This window comes from Anneissia japonica, unplaced genomic scaffold (genome assembly GCF_011630105.1).
Source record: "Anneissia japonica isolate Jap-2015-1 unplaced genomic scaffold, ASM1163010v1 scaffold69_len1423075_cov170, whole genome shotgun sequence".
Taxonomy (NCBI): domain Eukaryota; kingdom Metazoa; phylum Echinodermata; class Crinoidea; order Comatulida; family Comatulidae; genus Anneissia; species Anneissia japonica.
The window spans coordinates 1,383,405-1,401,743 of record NW_022748202.1 but is presented as its reverse complement, the minus strand read 5'-3'; the positions used below and the strand labels follow the sequence as shown (position 1 = coordinate 1,401,743).

General features: G+C 33.5%; 1 protein-coding gene across 2 annotated transcripts in view; it reads left to right on the top strand.

Moving 5' to 3' along the window:
• LOC117120772 (exportin-T-like) overlaps positions 1–18,339 on the top strand; it is a 59,674-nt gene that overhangs the window by 13,514 nt on the left and 27,821 nt on the right. For both annotated transcript variants that reach the window (XM_033265854.1, XM_033265855.1), the window contains exons 7-11: positions 2,847–2,926; positions 3,573–3,729; positions 5,617–5,843; positions 6,962–7,106; positions 11,999–12,049. In XM_033265854.1, the coding sequence (XP_033121745.1) occupies positions 2,847–2,926; positions 3,573–3,729; positions 5,617–5,843; positions 6,962–7,106; positions 11,999–12,049 (660 nt within the window). The remainder of the gene's footprint in view (positions 1–2,846; positions 2,927–3,572; positions 3,730–5,616; positions 5,844–6,961; positions 7,107–11,998; positions 12,050–18,339) is intronic.

Sequence of the window (18,339 nt, the reverse complement as noted above, 5' to 3'; positions counted from 1 at the left end):
TTAAAGTGCACTCATTACAGTGTAATGAGTCGTTGTGGCTGTCTCTTATACACATCTATACATGTTTTAAGTCAGCATTTATATATGTCTAGCCTATAATAATTGGTACATAATGCCATGAAAAAACATTAAATCCTGCCTCGCTAGGCTCCATATGTACGTGCGTAACTAGGCCTAAGGCCGCAGAGTCACGACTACCACTACACACAGATGCCCACTCAACACAACACACATACATACCCTGCAGTGCAGATAGAGCCTAGGCCTACATGTATTTCGGGATTGATATTAAAATAAACTTCATTTTTCGAAAGACTACTTTAGTACCAAAACCTACTAACTATGATTTTTTTAGTATTGTTATTAAAGAACTGAAGCTTACTTGAAAGAAAAAGTATTTTTTATGCACCGATTCTACAAAGTTCCAAATCTTCGCGGTGAAAAAAATTGGGGCATCCATTCCCATGTGATTTCTAATTTCGTTAATTTGTTGAAAATTATTTACTCAACTGACAGCCATATCATTGATTGAGGTCGGCGCGGATGAAAAAGATCGTAACATGGAGGATAAACAAGGCAATTCTACCACGGATCTAGGCCTGCCTTGCCATGGAGTTGTTATTTTGATAAACAACTTAAATAACAACTCCCTGGTCTTGTTTACGACATTTTAAGGCTGAGCGAGCGCCATAGTGTATTGGCTTAAGATAAGAAATTTTGTTTCATTGCTCTATGACATCGTGGAAATCACATTTTTCGTGAAATTTTCGGGATATTTAAAAAATTTGGGAGACTATTAATAAAAATCGGGAGGGTGGGAGACGGCCTCAAAAATCGGGAGAACCCGCGATTTTCGGGAGACTTGGGATCTCTGGCTATATAAATGCACATATTAAACATATTAAATTACATTTTTTTATGTAGGCCTATTTTATTATTAATATTAAACATCAGTGGATAGTTTTGTGCATTAGAATGGAAAATAAAAGTATGGTTTTCGTATATTCACACTTTTAATATCTGTCTAGTTAGAACATGCTTACGTTATCAAAATCAATCGATTTTTGTCTTTCCATAGCTATGAGGTCCAAGCTCACAGAACTCCCAAACTCCCACTTCCTTATCATCCCACCCATCTTCATGTCATCCAAATGTGATCCTTTGCTTTGCGTGTAACTATTTTTTCCTCACCCACCCCCTAAAAATATTTTTCTCATCCATTTCATCTACCCTGGCTCAGACACAGTTGTGTTTTGATCTGTTTTACTACTACATCCGCTATACTTAGTGAAAGAGATGACTGATAGAACTGTCGATATATGTATTCATAAACATAGTGCCCAGAGTTGAACAATAAAATCATACTATCTTTAGTGCAGCAGATTTTATGTATTCATGAGGTATGTCAAAAAACTGTATGATTCCCGAACATTACAAAAAACTATGTAACACTGTAATTTAAGAAATTTTTGAAAATACCATTAACAAAAATATTTTACATAAAAGAGAGGTATAGCACGTAAGTACTTGACTAAAGAAAAATTGTAGAGTTATGCAAGGTTACTCAGTCCTTCACATGGTTTGTTGTTGCAGTTGTGGGGAAAAATAAAAACAAAGTGACAACAATTTAGCACTAAAGCTCTGTCCAAATTATCATATTTCTGTGATGAATAAAGTGTTGTATGCATATGTGTAGTCATGATGTGATGTCATCATGGCCATATTTGGGCATGTCATTTGTTTTTGTCAAATAAAATGTTATTGTGTGGACAGGGTTTAAATCATCATGCCTCCACAGAAGCACAGCTGACTGTATTCTTGTGTTTTTCCACTAAGATTTGACGATACAGGAAAATTAGAACAGTACAGTTACAAAGTTTAAAATATCAAACCAAAAAAGCATGCATAGATTTCAATTACTTTCACAATATGTTTTTGAATTTATTTATCAAAGCAGTACTCAGTATACCTGGTGAAGCCACTATTAAGTAATCTTGATATTATTATGAATATTTTATTAATTGTTATTAATGAAACTTTTTTTGCCGTTACTGATGATTACTATTGTTAATTGTAGTAATAATGCATAAAATGTAGTGAGCCCTCTAAATCAGATCATTTCTAAAATTAATGCTCAGTTTTGTGATTACAGGCAAGTTTGAATGTTGAGGAATTCCATTGGAATCATAATCATTCAAATTTATGTCATCATATTTCAGTTATCAATTTTGTTTTTGATAGTAATGTTAATGTATAGGAGTGGCGTATCTAGAAATTTTACAATTGGGGTGCTGATGGAGGGTGCGAAGGTAAAGTGGGTGGGGGCTCGATGATCAGTTGAGAGACGCTAATTTGCAAAATAATGTGATTTTTAACGACAATTGACCGTGATTTTTTGTTGGGAGACTGAGGAGATGTAAGTAATTTTTGGAGGGGTGTGCGTCCCGCGCACATACCCCCCTAGATACTACACTGAACATCAGGTATGGCAAACCATCAATCCTGTAAAATTTTCTGACACAAACAACATAGAAAAAACATTGCAGTACAGTACTCACTTGGGGATCAGATTCAACACTAGCCAGTAAGTGCAAACTTGGTCGTCTAGTGGTTGAGACTCCTGGATAAGATAGTTATTTGGAGGTTGTGGGTTTGATTCCCACCCAAATCGCAAGTACTTGGGAATGTATTTGGTACGGTAACACGTCTGGTATGGCAAAACATTACTCCTATATAACATCCTGGCGCTAATATTACTAATGTACTTTATTCACGTAATTACAAATTATCACATGACCAATGTCATGAATTGACATATTTTTTGTTTGTTTTTGTTGCAAATTCAGGATGAAGATGTTGATTTTCTAGCAAAATTGGCACGATTGATAAATGGAATGGGTTGCAATCTCATCATTAGTTGGCAGAAGTAAGTATCAACGTTTACATACATGCCAATATCGTACAATAAAAAAACTCAAATTTCTAAATTTGTGTACAGGATGTTATTTTAGTCAACGCAACTGAAAGCTGACCATAGAACACAAAAAATCTCTATATGACAGTGCTAATAAAAATAGTGTTATGATAATGTCATGATAATATATATCATGCCATCATTATTGTCATTATTATGATATGATGAATCAGTTATATATTCAAAGTATACCGGTAATGAAAATGAAAACATAAAATTGTTTTCATTTTCATAATAATAATGAAAATGAAAACAATTATATGTTGGTGAAGAAGATGCAGTTCCCATTTTACATGCAATTTTATTTCAATTATTATTATTATTATTGTTATTGTTTATCAAGTGTACTTTTTACCAATGATTTTGTCGATACTTTTCTAATTTACATATTTATTTATAGTGTTTATATTGACTTTACTTTATTATGATAATGTACTCATTGATATCTGAGAGCCACTAGGCAGTGATTTCATTTATTTTTTGAAAATATTGTCCAGCTAGTTGAGTTATTTTTTTCTTTCTGTCATTTTGTTTTTGTCACATTTACTGTTCTTTGAACCAAATAAAAAAACTGAAATTTTGGCTTCATTTTTTACAGGGAAACCAAAATCAAAGACCATGTTAATGCTGCACGGACTTTGGCTGCCACCGAGTCCAAAATACCTCTTATGTTCCATTTCCTTAATCATGAAGATGATGACATTTCGTTGGCCGTAGCTGATTTTGCCAAAGATTATATTTCCGTTTTAAAACAGGTTGGAAACATATTTTACTATCTACTACTACACATTTTAAGTCATTTTTTATTAAAAAGGCATGGATTAGTTTATACTTCATTTGATGGAAAATCGCCACGTTCCTCACTCTTGTGCCAACACGTCATAATTTGTTTCCTGAAGGTTGTTTTCTATGATTTCCTTCATGAAGTCCAAGCAGTTGTGGCAACATAATTTTCTGACGAGGGGTTCAAGGAACTAAGTTTCCAACAAGCAATCCAAATTTGCTAACAGGGGTTCAATTTCTCCTCTGCACTTTGTTTAGAGCACATTTTAAAAATAACCACCCCTTAGATGCCCAGAATGTCACGCTCAGTCTGTAAAAATTATTTTTAAAGTAGTGTTCCCCGACATAATGAATTGGCGTCTTCCCTAATGGGGTTCTACGCCAGGAGTCCTAAGATTCTTGTAAGCCGTAAGAGTCTCCCAGAAATGGATAAGGTCTCCCACACTGCAGCAAGCAAGACAAATTGCCTGTAAAATAACCCCACATTCATAATATTTGCATGTTTTTTACTGCTGCATTATCAATTGTCTCCCGGAAGTCAGTGCTAATGGATATCAGGAAAAATTGATAAAATTAGTATTAAGCTGATTTTAACAGTTCTCCGAATGTGGCTTCTTTTAGCTTGGGATTCCTGCTATGCACCCTGGACCCCTGTTGATGCCACCACTGAGTTCAAGGAATATAGTCTGTTTTCCAGGGTATTTCAATAGTTGGCATGTTTCCGTGTTATTTGGATTTCCGCTATTTCCTGATTTGTCATTTTGGGATTTTTTTGTTTAAATTAATGCGGATATTGATGATTAAATATACTTGTGAAATTCTTTCGCAACATAGATTCAAAGTTCCAGATCAACAGGCATAAAATTTTCGTATAACTTAAATATATTTCAAATTTTCTAATCAATTGCTATATGAAATTTGTTGGGAATTTTGAACATGAAGTCGAATCAATTTTTTTTTTTTTTGGAAAGGTGGGAGGGGTGTACCTTTACCCAGGACCGGAGAATGAGGACAGCACTGTAGAAAAAGGCTAGTGCGGTTACACTTTAGTTTTCTAGGGAGAAACATTGACTATACTATAAGGACAAGTAGTTTTTATGATTAATTTTCTACTTGTTGACTGAAACACATAAAAGTCTACATATGTTTAATTGAATTATGAAATATTGATGAACATTTATAGTTTGCACAGTTGTAAGTAATAGTGTAATAATTACTTACAATGTCTTACTTAATAATGTCTTTAAGACATTCTAAAACATATTTTGTGTATCATCCTTGTTTCAATTCTGAATAGATCATATGGTTTATATGCTTTAAAAATTTCAAATGGTTTGATTTTTTTTTGTAATAATCAATTTGATATATTTTGACAATTACCCTTGTAAATTGCTTAAATTATTCATAAAATTCTCAGATGTGCAATAGAAAGGCATATCCTCATTTTTAACTACACAATTAAATTGTCCTGCTAATGGTATTCCTGTTTTTTGTGATTGTAATATTTTTAAGGTGTGAGTGTTGATTATATATTTTATAGATATTGTTGTAATTGGTTTGTTTCATTTTGTAATTTTTATAATTAATATATTTCAGTATTTGTATCTTGTAATTTCTTGTATAATTATTAATTTTAATAGTCGGATTTGAATGTCAGAATTGTATATTTTTCTAAGTTGTTTTGTTTTATATTTACTGCAATTACTATTTTTATATTTCAATCCTGTCATGTTGGTCTTTTGTAAAAATTAGGAATTTTTTATTTGTCTGTCTATCCTAATGTTTTTTTATTGTATACATTTTATATGTTTGAGGAAGTAAACAAATAAACCAAACTATAATTTCATTAATATTTTCAGATTATTCACACAAATGATGCCCAAAAACAATTCCTAAAACAAATGCTGTATATTATCCTGAAAAAGTTTGAATTTGATGAATCTTATAACTTCGACTCCCAAGGCGAAGATGAGGCGATGTTCCAGGACTATCGGAAACAGATTAAAGTGCTGTTTGATAATCTAGCGCAGCTTGATCAACAACTTGTTTTTGCAACTGTCCATCAGTATGTGACGTCTACGTTAAGGTGAGGTGATGATGTCAATATGTGAGGTTTCTTGATGAATTGAGTCATGTGTTAAGCTAGGTCAATTTGATATATATTTAAGGAAATATATCCTAAGTGATATTTTTACAAAATATGGGTCTCCTCAATGTTTCTGATAAGTTTAATACTTACATTTGATGGTAGCAAAAGTTCTAAGTTGAGTTACCTAAAGTGGAGTTCTTGAGGCACATTTTGTAAAGCTATTTTTCAGAATTGATCTTACTCCCGTTATACTCAACATAGGAACCTATTCAAAGACCAAAATTCTATATAGTCAACTACCTAAATATATCAGGAACTCATTTTTTGTACCACATAACAGCTCACATATATCTTCTAACCTGATGCATTGTGGAAGGATTATTGATTTTTTATAAAGCAGAAAACAATGATTCTTAATATTATCATTACTATTTTCATGATTGTCGTCATTATGATCATTTTGCTATTATTATCATTATCACAAATTTTATTGTTGTAAATTTTTAATTATCTGAATTTACATCATGATCAGTCGCCGTCGCCACTGCCGTTATCCTCTTCATAATCATAAATATCATCATTATGATTAGCATCAACTTAATCTTTCTTATCGTCGCCATCCTTATCATCTTCTCAGTCATCAGTATCATCATCCAAATCATAGACAGTATCATCATCACAAAACCAGTTAAATGCCCTGAAACAACTCAACTTGCTGAGCCTCGTAATATAGCATCAAATAGTTTCATCCCTCATTAACCAGTGTGTATTTTCTGTTTGATGTAAAATGAAAAATCTTATCCATGTACAAATCACAATGCCATTTTTGTCCCCTGAAAAATAGAAAATTATTAAAAAAATGTTTGACCTGATTTTTATATTGGATTATGATAAAAAAAAATAAATAATATAATACTTCCAGTGACTGTAAAGTGGTTCTATAATTATTCATTGTAAAATTGTGGGTAAATATTAATTTCTATGTTCAAGTTGATAATTTTTGTGTTACTTCGAAAATAGCAAGTTAAATTTAAAAAAGGTTTTTATGATTTATTTTTTTGTATTTTTGCGTATGAAAATACATCTTCAATAAACAACAATTTATTTTCATCTAGTTGCTGGAAGACAGTTAATTTTACTGAAGTTGAACTGTGTATTCGAATTCTGTACATGATTGGCGAGGCAATCCCAGCAAGCAGTGGTAACCATTTTATTGGTGAAGGTCAACGTGTTGATGCTATGAAAAGCATGATGGAAAAGGTAATAAGTTGTTGGAGTAATTTTAATCATATATACAAAACAATATAACCGTCTCTGGAAAAAGTAGATGTTCGTAGGAAAAATAAAGTTTTGGGTATTTTTACATTCTGCATGAATTCTTCTTTGAAACCGTGTTTATATGATGGAAATTGGTTGAGTATTACCAAAATTATGAATATTTAATTCATTAGATATCAGCTACCATATGTAGGTTTTGAGAAAACAGCTTCCAAATATTTGTATTTTGAAAATAATTTTAATATATTTTTCACTTACATTTAGTGATTGATCTTTTGCAGAAGTGTTCTTCAATATATCTTCTTTTATAAAATGCAAAAATCTGTAAATTCTGATTCTTAAACATTTTGGTTGTGAATGAGAAATTGTGACAAATGGCGGGTTTTGCCAAAGCCGGTTACATGAGCCAATTGTATAGTTTATAGTCCTTATTTGAGAAGAATTGTTGCACCACTATGTGCGAAGGTGTTGCTTGAACCAGTGCAGATATAAAAGCTGTATGTTGCAGCGCCCTACTTCAACACCTTAGCCATTCAACTCGTCCATTGTCTATTTGAATATGTCTATTTTTTTTAGGTAGATCACATAAATCTCTTAAGAACATAAGGTATCATTTTTATATGATCATTTATATGACTTTAAAGAAACCAAGTACATTTTTTAAGATGAGTAGGATGTCACCCCGGTGTACTGGTCAATACTTTGTTTGTTGATAAACAAATAAGTACCAGGGAACTCGGACACGAAGTGACCCTTAAAGAAGGAAGTTGCTGTACACGCTCTTAAGACTTTGCAGTACTTCCAGAAAAACTATAGTTTCGGGGTCACAAATCTCTTGTAAATCACAGGAGTCTTCAAAAGTATTTGTACAGCATTCCATCACTACTCCTGTGAGCAAGTAAAACTCTTTGTACATTATCTTATCTCTTGTGAACTTACAATTTCTTCATGTTTGATTGAAATTATGTGGCCATGGTTATCAATAGATGTAGCAGAATACAGTAGAATGCTTATTAAACCTGATATTTCTGACATGGCTTATAAATTATGTTATCTCCTGCAATCCAAAAACAAAAATCAAAGATAAGCAGAATACAGTACCTGAATTAGAAGGATAAAAAAAACATAAATAAGCTGGGGGAAAAAACATGATTTTATATTTTTTATCTGAGTTCTATCACACTAGCACATGTTTTGGTACGTGACTGATTTTTTAATTGGTAATTTTCAAGCTGGTGTGCTGTAACAAAGCAGGTCCTTAAAGGTTAATTGGCTTGCGTGAGTGATGTAATTACTCGGTTCAAGTAAATTAGGCATGGAATAACCAAGGTGATTCATTAGATTACTGATGTCTGGGAAGTCTCAGTATACTATGAAATACTCATCAGAATATAGTCTATTTATATATGAATACTTATCTAAAACCTTTCTATTGTGTTGGTGCCTTAGTTAAAACACTCCTAATAATTAATAGAACTAACCATCCAATTACATATCTGCATCCTCATTCCTTGTCACAAATAGAGCGATAATAGTATATCATTGAGTTATGATAATACAAATCATAAGCCTTTATCTTCTTTTATATTAACAACATTAAAAGGCAACATTGCTTTATTTAAAATTTTATTCAAAACATTAATTTGCTCATTTTCACCAAAAAAAAGTTTCAAGGACAGAGCCGCTGTGATAATTTGTGGTTTCATGCATTTTTAAACATCAGAGAAATGCTTATTAGGCCACTTTCACAATATCTAATGAAGCCCACTTTGGTGTAAACCCATATCATTTCCACTTGATGAGCCTACTCCCAATTTATAATATTTGGGTTACAAGGTCTATAATTATGTATATATATATATATACTGTAAAACCCCGAATTGAAGCCCAGTGGGCTTAATCTCGAATTGAAGCCCCACTCTTTAGTTTGCAACATTAACCTCGAAAAGAAGCCCATGATCTTCTTTTCAAGATAGCATAGGACTTTTTTTCGAGATAGTACACTGTACATCAATTTCAGAAAACAAAAATAAATTAAAAACAAGCTTGGTTTTTACAGTAGTTTTGGTGATTTAATGCCAGTTAAATACACTCCATGATACAGATTGATGTTACAGTGGCCGTATTTATTGTTTTATAGTACAAATTCCCAAAATTTAAAAGCATTCATTTTGAAAAGAAGCCCCCTCTTTACCTTGCAAAAGTAGTCTCAAAAAGAAGCCCATTTCGAAAAGAAGCCAATCTAAAGTTCGCAAAAAAAGGAAGCCTAGGGCTCCAATTCAAGGTTTTACAGTATCTAAAATTATGAATTCAAAATTATTATATATGTAATTGTGATGCTGGTGCAACAAAAAAATGTATTCATAATTATATTCAAATAAACAATTTCTTCAAAAAAGTAATCCTACAATCTAAAAAACAAATGAAAGATGCTGTTCAGCAGAATGAAGAAATGAGAAAAACAAATACTTGTAGAAGAAATTATTCGGTTGGTACATTTTACTTGTATCTATGTCCAAGCACTTGATCCATATTTATGTGCTATAACATAAATCTGACATATAACTATGTTAATTAATTTGTATTCAAACTTTTAGTTCGTGACTTCTGTATGTTTTTAAGGATATGTTGATTGTTGAAGGTTAATCAATCAGACATTATCCACCCAGACGAAAACTACCCAAAATGGAATATACCATTGTTAATGTTTGGTGGGCAGTGTGGTGGACAATGTTGGGTGGGCCTGTTTTTATCAGCTTCATAGGATAGATTACACTGTGACTTCCTATTATACGCCTTTAATTCATTCAACTATTTTGATTAATGTTAATAATCATTGTAGATCTCAGTAATCACTGTGCTTAAAGTTTGTAGAAATTTTAAATAAATTTAGAATACTAAAATATTAGACAAATACTATTAATATTATTAAATGTATTAAAACTCTACTACAAATTTTACATTTGAATTTCCATTAAACTTTGAAGTTAATTTTTGTGTTAAAACCATTCAAATTTTACATTTGAATTTCCATTAAACTTTGAAGTTAATTTTTGTGTTAAAACCATTAGAAAAATACAAACTTTAAGCAAAGTGATTACTGAAATCTGGAAAAATCTACAATGATTATTAACATACATGCATGTTGTCAAAAGAGTTGAATGAATTTAAGGCGTATAATAGCAAGTCACAGTGTAATCTAACCTATTGTGAAGCTAATAAAATCAGGCGCACCCAACATTGTCCACCCCACTGTCCACCCTCTACTTCAACAATGGTATATTTTGGGTGGTTTTCGTCCGGGTGGTTTTCGTCCTGGGTGATTTATGTCCTACATTCAATATTTCGTTTTTGTTGGGAGTCTTATTTTTTTCTTGTTTCTGGATGACCTAATGTCGTCGCTAAAAAAAACCCCACCAAATGGAGTTGCCAGTCAATCTCCAGCGGCTGTACAGGTGTAGTTAAGTGTTTTGAGTCATACCAGGACAATGGACAATGGTGTTTAATTTAATATATTTTGTATATAAACATATGTGAAATAATCACCTTAACACTGTATACAATACAAAGTACATTGTGAAATCTTGGTCCTGGGCTTAGATCCTGCAATTACAAGGATATTTTCATAAAAATAAAAGATATACTATCAGTGGTAAAATTATATTAAAGAACATTAACTCAATTAAAAAATCAAGTTCTTAGCACTGTATTATCAATTATCTCCTAAGTCAGTGCCAATGGGTATCATCACGCACAGCAAAATATAATTAGATGTGTTAAGAAAGCTCATTTAAGCAGATCTCTCGGATGTGGATTCTTTCAACTGGGGATCCCTGTGATAGTTTCATGGAAGAATGTTCTATCCAGAGCCTTTCGGTCTGCCTCTACAACACTGGTGTTAACCAATCTTGAGTATCCTGTTAGAACTTCCATGGCATATTACTACCACTCTTGCCTTCTACTCTACCTTCCATAAAGACCTTCTCCAGGCAGGTTTGATGTGTCCAAAGAACTTTGATTTATTGATTTGTCCTATACTGTCTCCATTAAGTAGATTTTCATCCAGTTTGAGAATCTAGCAAGCAAAAATAGGATGGGATTGAATTATTGTTTTAGAGAGAACAGATAGCTTAGTCGGCTAAACTGGTGGTTATACAGTGTGTGTGTTGAACTGTGGCGATCTCTTGGTCCCCGGTTCAATTCCCATTGCTGCACTCCTTGTAATTTAGCAGGAGGGATCATAGGGTACCAAGCTGGAAAAAGTCACTTCCTTAAGATGGGGTTAAATGAGCTTTTTAGCTGATTTAATTTTATTTCACTATGAATGATGATACCAACACTGAGTTCAGTGAGACAATCAATGACAAAGTAAAAATAAGCATCAGTGGAGGATCCAGGTATTTGAAATAGAGGGTGCTCAAAGAGGGACTTTTCACAGATGGAGGATCTGTGAACTCAGCCGCACCATGGTTGGGGCTGAGGCAAGACAATTTTTGATTATGGCACCTCTAGATAGCCGGAAGTGGCAATCTTAAGACTCCAAATTTAAGTATCATTTTCTTTTTTTTTTAAATTTTGAAAAAACCAGGGGGAGGGGGGCCCGAGCCGGCTGAGCCCCCTTGAATCCGCTATTGAGCATCTATTATGAATTTACAGAGAGATTGGTTATTTTCTATGAGATTCTTGTTTGCTTGCAAGACTGCAGAAGGCCGTCCTGGTTCATGAAAGGCAAGCTCTCACAACTTGCGGAATACTTGGGTCCCCTGCAATCATAGGTGAATTGTCTCAGATGAAGATGTGTGATTCATTATTTTGTTGATGATATGAACTTAATTTTTCTTTTTATTATAGATATTTTCTCTTTTATATTGTAGCTTATAATATCTGAAGTTGTGGGACATCCCCATTGGATCGTCAGTTTACAGGTAATTCAAATTCTCTCATATTTTACCTAAATAAGTGATTGAAGAGACAGTGTGGGTAAAGGTAACCTCAAAAAACCCCTTGTTCAATGTTAGATTTACATCTTTATTGGATAAAAAATATCAATTGTATTTAACACAATTAAATATAGACCAAGTACAAGGGCCCACCAATCCTATTTCATGCCTACTTAACGCTTAACTGTAGGAGTGGTTTAGCCCAGCAGTTGCGGTTGTACATCTCAACCTTGAGGTCGTAGGTTCAATCCCCTTACTGTTTATTTTGCTTGTGCCCTTAGGCAAGCCATTTCACATATGGTTGACTCTCCTAGGAGTGCTATTTATTTATGTATTTATTTATTATTTATAAATTCGGCATGAATACAAAAACACAAACATGAAGTACAATAAAAGACAGATTAGCAGCATGCCCAGATAGAATAATTAGGCATTAGGCGCTATATATTGTAAGTGTGGAGTGGAGATAAGCACTATAAGTGGAGTTATATAGCTTGGTGATTAACATTCTTGCCCTCGAATCCCAGGGTCCTGGGTTCAATTCCTGTGACAACAGCAACAACTCCACTTCAAAGCGTCAAAGAGACTTCTCTGAGAAGCATCACGTTATTTCATTTATTTAACAAAAGTCCTGAATGTCAGCTGACCTCCTAGGAGAAGGGTCACCCTCTATAAATATGTTTAAAAAAAAAAAGTCTTACATATTGTTATTATTAGACCTATTTGTACTTAACAGCATCCTGCTATAAAGTGAGATGTTTGTAATACCTTGTTGATAATCAATGTTTGTTTTCATATACAAATTTGTTTTATTGCAATTGCAATGCAAAATCCATCCATAATCCATCTTGTCGGCATAATAGAGTCTGAAAATTTACTTCTCAAAATTAAATATTTAGGGTCTACAGTATACAAAGCATTTATCAATCAAATTTTAGTGATTGCATTATATATTTTTTGTAATAGCCACTTGATAAGATCTAGACCAATGAACCAATAAACTCTGTGCCCCTACAATTGGTGATTGATATATCACATGATTTGCAATCAATATCAAGCATACATTTGGTGCTCTTTTTAGATTATGTTTGTTTATAAGTAAAAAAATAACTTACTACAAGTTTTAAAAGATAGGTATTTTATAGGTGGTATTGGATGAACTGGTTGTAGCTGTTGTGTGTGTGTTGAGCCATGGAGATCCTGGCAAACCTCTTGTAGAGTTTTACGCCATGAACTGTCCAAGTCTATATTGGCCACTTTTATATCTAAGGGTATATTCACACAAACAACGTAAGGCTGGCGTAACGATCGCCTTTGTGTGTGAACTAGGCAGTGGTGTTACTTACGCCACCGCAACGCCACCTCCTTGGCGTTATTAATACTACCTGCAGATCCCAGATTAGGTAATGCCACAGGGCTAACGCAAGTTATGCTTGAATGATTTTTTACCTCATTTAAGAGATTGACAAATCACAATTAGTTTTGCAATAGATTAGTTACTTTCCTGTGCTCTCTATAATTGAAATGGTAAAGGGTTTGTTTTTTTTTCTATATTACATTTTAGTTTACAATGTATTTGATGTTGATTGTATTTTGTAAGATTTTTTAAAATTTATTTACCCAGAATGCAATTTAAAATGACCAACAATAGCTTTTAACAAAACAATATTTCCGCACAAACAAACAATGATGATTCATCCTATCTGAATACCAGCTCATGTCGGTATTCAAATAAAACAATGGTTAAACTGTTGTTCTTACAGTATTTAACAAAAGAGAATTCCAAGGAAACCCACATTAGCACCAACAGGTACATTTTCCAGTCCTAACTTATGTCAGCTTCAGGAAGTAACTAAGGTTATTCACCCAGGTAGTTGATCAGTCATTGATGTGTCATTAACCATCTTCTTGGAATCTATATAGCTCCTCCCCTTTTGTCCCATGTATTATGAGAGAATGAAATTATTAGATAGAGACACAGAGATAGAGACACAGAGATAGAGACACAGAGGTAGATAGAGGGGAAACATTTTATGTTTACATTACAAAGTGATCAGACGAATACTTAGAACAAGAAGAGAGACTTTATAGAGTCAGCACATTTTGTATATTTGATTGATTGTGATATACAATAAAACATAACAAGAAACTGCATAAAGTCTACTGAATATAATTTGAGTTCTAACCTCTATTGTGAGTCAACATAGACCCCAACACAACAATAGGCCCCATTTTTCTGCAGCATATGAAGCAGACGGGAGTGCCATGTTTCATCTCAACAGGACACTAGCCCATCGCATGTACTCCAACAAATTTTGCTGGTACCCACTGATACAGTTGGGTAGGCTGAAGTAGAAATTAAAACACCTTAACAACACAATTGAAAAGTACAGCAAGGGATTGACACCCCATACCTCAATGTTGGGAACCAAATCATTCCTACTTCGCCAAAACTGCTTCTAAGTTCTACAAGGACATTGTGTGTGTTGGTATAATCATATCGTTCAGTATAAGAATACTGCATTAAATTGATGGTGCTAATTTTAATGAATTATATTGAATGAAATAGGCATGTTATGTAACATAGATTTTTAAATAAAAGTATGCGTAATCATTATATAATCATCGTAGAAGAGAATCACTAAAGACATTCTGAGCAAAAGTACTGTAGAACAGCAATTGTGATGATAACATAGTACCAGAAATAATATTGCCGCTCCATGCTGGAGCATTAGCTGATGCAGCAAAATATGTACAGTAGTATGACTAGGAAATACTTTATGTAATATTTATAGGCCAAAAGAGCAATTATGTTTAATTAAAAGAGATTTCCTGTTTTCTTTTTTTTATTTCATATATGAACCCGGATGCAAACTTTCTAAAAATTATGTTTTTACAATGTCTTTAGGATTTATCAGTATTTCAAATGCATCAAGAGTCAATCGATCTATTGATTGGATAATGCTTTTGTATCATTGGTACACCTATGGTGTAGCCTTACAAAGACAATACAATAATTTATGTAGAGAAAACAAAAAATGCAAAAATACAAACAGATTTACATTGTCTTATAGATAATGGACATTAGTGGGAAAACTATTAGGACAAGAATATTGGAAAAATTATGGAAGAAAGCTGGTGTTTAGTAGGCGGGAGGAAAATTCCCCAATTGAAAAGAAAATATGATGGGAAAATTAGCAGGTGGCAAGTGCCACACTGATTTTGAGTCTACTCAATTATCAAGTCTTCCCAGGTATTCTTTTTCAGGTATAGCTATAAATTACAATAGTAATATCAGTGGCGTTTGGTTGGTCGTCATTATTAAATATTTTTAGATCTCAGTGGGTTGCATACTAACGCAACATGCAAATATTTATCTTCTATGCAAGGTGTGATCATTCATTTAAATGTCTGTGAACATGGCCCAAGGGTTGCATTTTTGTATTAACTTGTAATAGGGAAAATTATTTATCAATTGATTTATTTATTTTTTTTTTTAAATTTTATTTAATTCCATTCTTCACATGGGCCAGATTTCATGGCCGTCTGTTAAGAACAGGGCTCTATGCTGCGTTAGTGACATTCCGGCTGTAAAATGGAATGTGTTATTAAGGTTCATTGCAATTCATGGTGTGGTAGGCTGTTCGGTGTGTTTTTTTGTGTGAGTTGCTAGTTGGAAAATGCTAGAGAGTAAATTGACCTAGTTTTTGCAGCATACACATGCTTCCTTTGAGGAGCATTTTTATGTGTAATGTATTGTATAATCCCCTTTTAATTTTGCAGTTTGTTATGTCTATGATTTTTCTTTTTTTAGGTTCATCAGTGTTTGTTATCTCACCTTAACTGATCCAGTCTGTGTACTTTAAGTAACTTTTATTGTGTCAGCAGCTGTAATTTAAATATTGATATAAAAAAAAAGCAAAGCTAGGCTTTATTTCATTTGACCAAAAAAATATGGGCCTTGGTTATTATAATAATCATGAACCAAAATGCTAGGTTTAAAAAGTTGAAAAAGTACAGTATAAGGACAATAATTAATTGAAATTAGCTTCATGTTTCGCATGAATTCCATGTGTTTATGTGGTTGGGATTTACTGTTCCACATCATGTAATGCGATTGCCTCAATCTTTCCTGTCCTGCAATTCATCAACTTGGCCCAAAGGAGAAGTGTGTAATGCAGCCCAGAGTCGGCTGTAATTTAAGACGGCCCTGGGCCAACCCTAGGCCGGCCTAATACTGTAAGTGTGATTGGGCTCTTACTCACGGTGATATCGTAGTTATTGAACAAGCACTTGTTATAAGGTTGACACCAACCGTATTTTATTTTATTTTAATTACATATAGCCCATTACAAGATGTTTTAAAAATGTATAAAATATAGTAAAATACAAATAATAACATACAAAGGAAGCAAATCGAGAATAAAAAGAGTCCCTACCTTAACTAAAAGAAGGTCTGTACTGAATTAGCAACTTTGGATATAAACATGGAAGTACTGTTAAAAAATATGTAAATAGTGGTATCGTTATGTGTAATGGTATTATAATTATAGGAGAGTCTGTGAATAAAACGGTTTTTAGTAGCATTGACCCAGAATAAGTCAGTGTTACGTGACTTGGCTCTATGTATTTTTAACATAAATAAAGATAAAAGAGGGCAAGTAAAAAGCGAGTTAAAACATTAACAGTATGAATGTGATCATCTGATAGAAAACACGCACTTCAACCTGCAAGCTAACACCGACAAATGACCGGATTGGCAAAGCTCTCATCCGACGGAAAGTCAGACCACCCCGCTGATTAATTGCCTTTAACCACATGTTGATTGCAAACCTCTGTAGCTGGACCATGGTCTCGTTTTCGCAACAATTATAGGCTTGGTTGGTTAATATAACCAAGACATCTTTAAAATTATTTTTTGAGTTGTTTTTACTTTATAAATCCAAATAAAACATTTCAGAATAAATTTCTATTGCTATCGTTCGTTGTAAACTTCATATAAATATTTGTGTCATACCGTGGCAGTACGTTCGCTGTGTCTAAAGATACGGCTGAACGAGATACGGCGAACGCTGATGAGATACATGATTCTGAGATTACTGCTAATACGGTGGCCTTATCTTTAGCCACTGCAATTCATGCATACTAGCAAAAACAACATGTGGTAGGTAGCTCGGTAAAGTTGCCGAAAATCGTTAATGTTTATAGGATGGCCTACCAAAGGAGTCATAAGTCCAGGAAGGCCCTCCCCATAGCATTCGGCCTAGCCTATGCCTATCGTAATTCCTGTTTTGTCGTCTTCGTTTTTTGAACCACCATCATGAGATCAAAAGAAATCACTTTAATATTCAACCTATCAGTGTATAAGGGCTATAACTATTTGTGTAACTCTCGTGTAGATTTTATGCGACCTTGACTGGATTTCTCATTAACTCAAGACAAATTATTAGGTTCTACGGAAATGTTGTATTTACTACGGATCTTGAAGACTTAACTGAAATGGATTTTACCCTTTCAGATAGTGCCGCAATATTGCGGTAAGCATGCCGGCATAATGACCGGTTTATACCCTTTCACACAGCACCTTTGTTACCGCTATATTGCGGTAATATTGTGCTTTTCATGTCTGAAAGAGCAGGCATGAGAAAACCCATTTGCCTGATGCCCGGGACAAGTGTTTTTTAAGGTCGGACAAGAATTTTAGGGACCACTTTTCTGTGGACAAGCACTTTTAGAATAGGCTATAGTACTTCACCATGTAAGGCGTAATGCTTTCACACTGCTGTACATATAAAAAGTCCGACTCTGGATAATAGGCAGCATATTTTATTAACGAATTCTTAATTGTTAAATGTTAGCCAGATCTGTTGTATGTGTACATATTAGACCTCCAGCAGGTACATATTTTTGCATGATATCGAACTAGCCATCTGGGCCTGCTGCACGTGGTCTGTTTACAATATAAATTCGCACTGGTCTATTCATATTGGTCAGACATATTTAAAGATTTTTGGCACACAGCCATTAGTTAATTAGTTGAGTTGGACCACATGAAATGTCTGGACTCAAGACTAGTAATTACAAATATGAACAGCAGCCATTAGGCCGACTTCAAAAAGGTCTAGTCTATTATGTTTGCGCATGTGCAGTGAAGGCAATCTAGACAAATTAAGGAAGGGTAGTTAAATTTGGAATTAAAGTTGTTGAAAGTAATTTAAATGATCAAGATAATGTGCATATAAAATCCACATCTTGTAAAACAGGAGTTAAAAAGT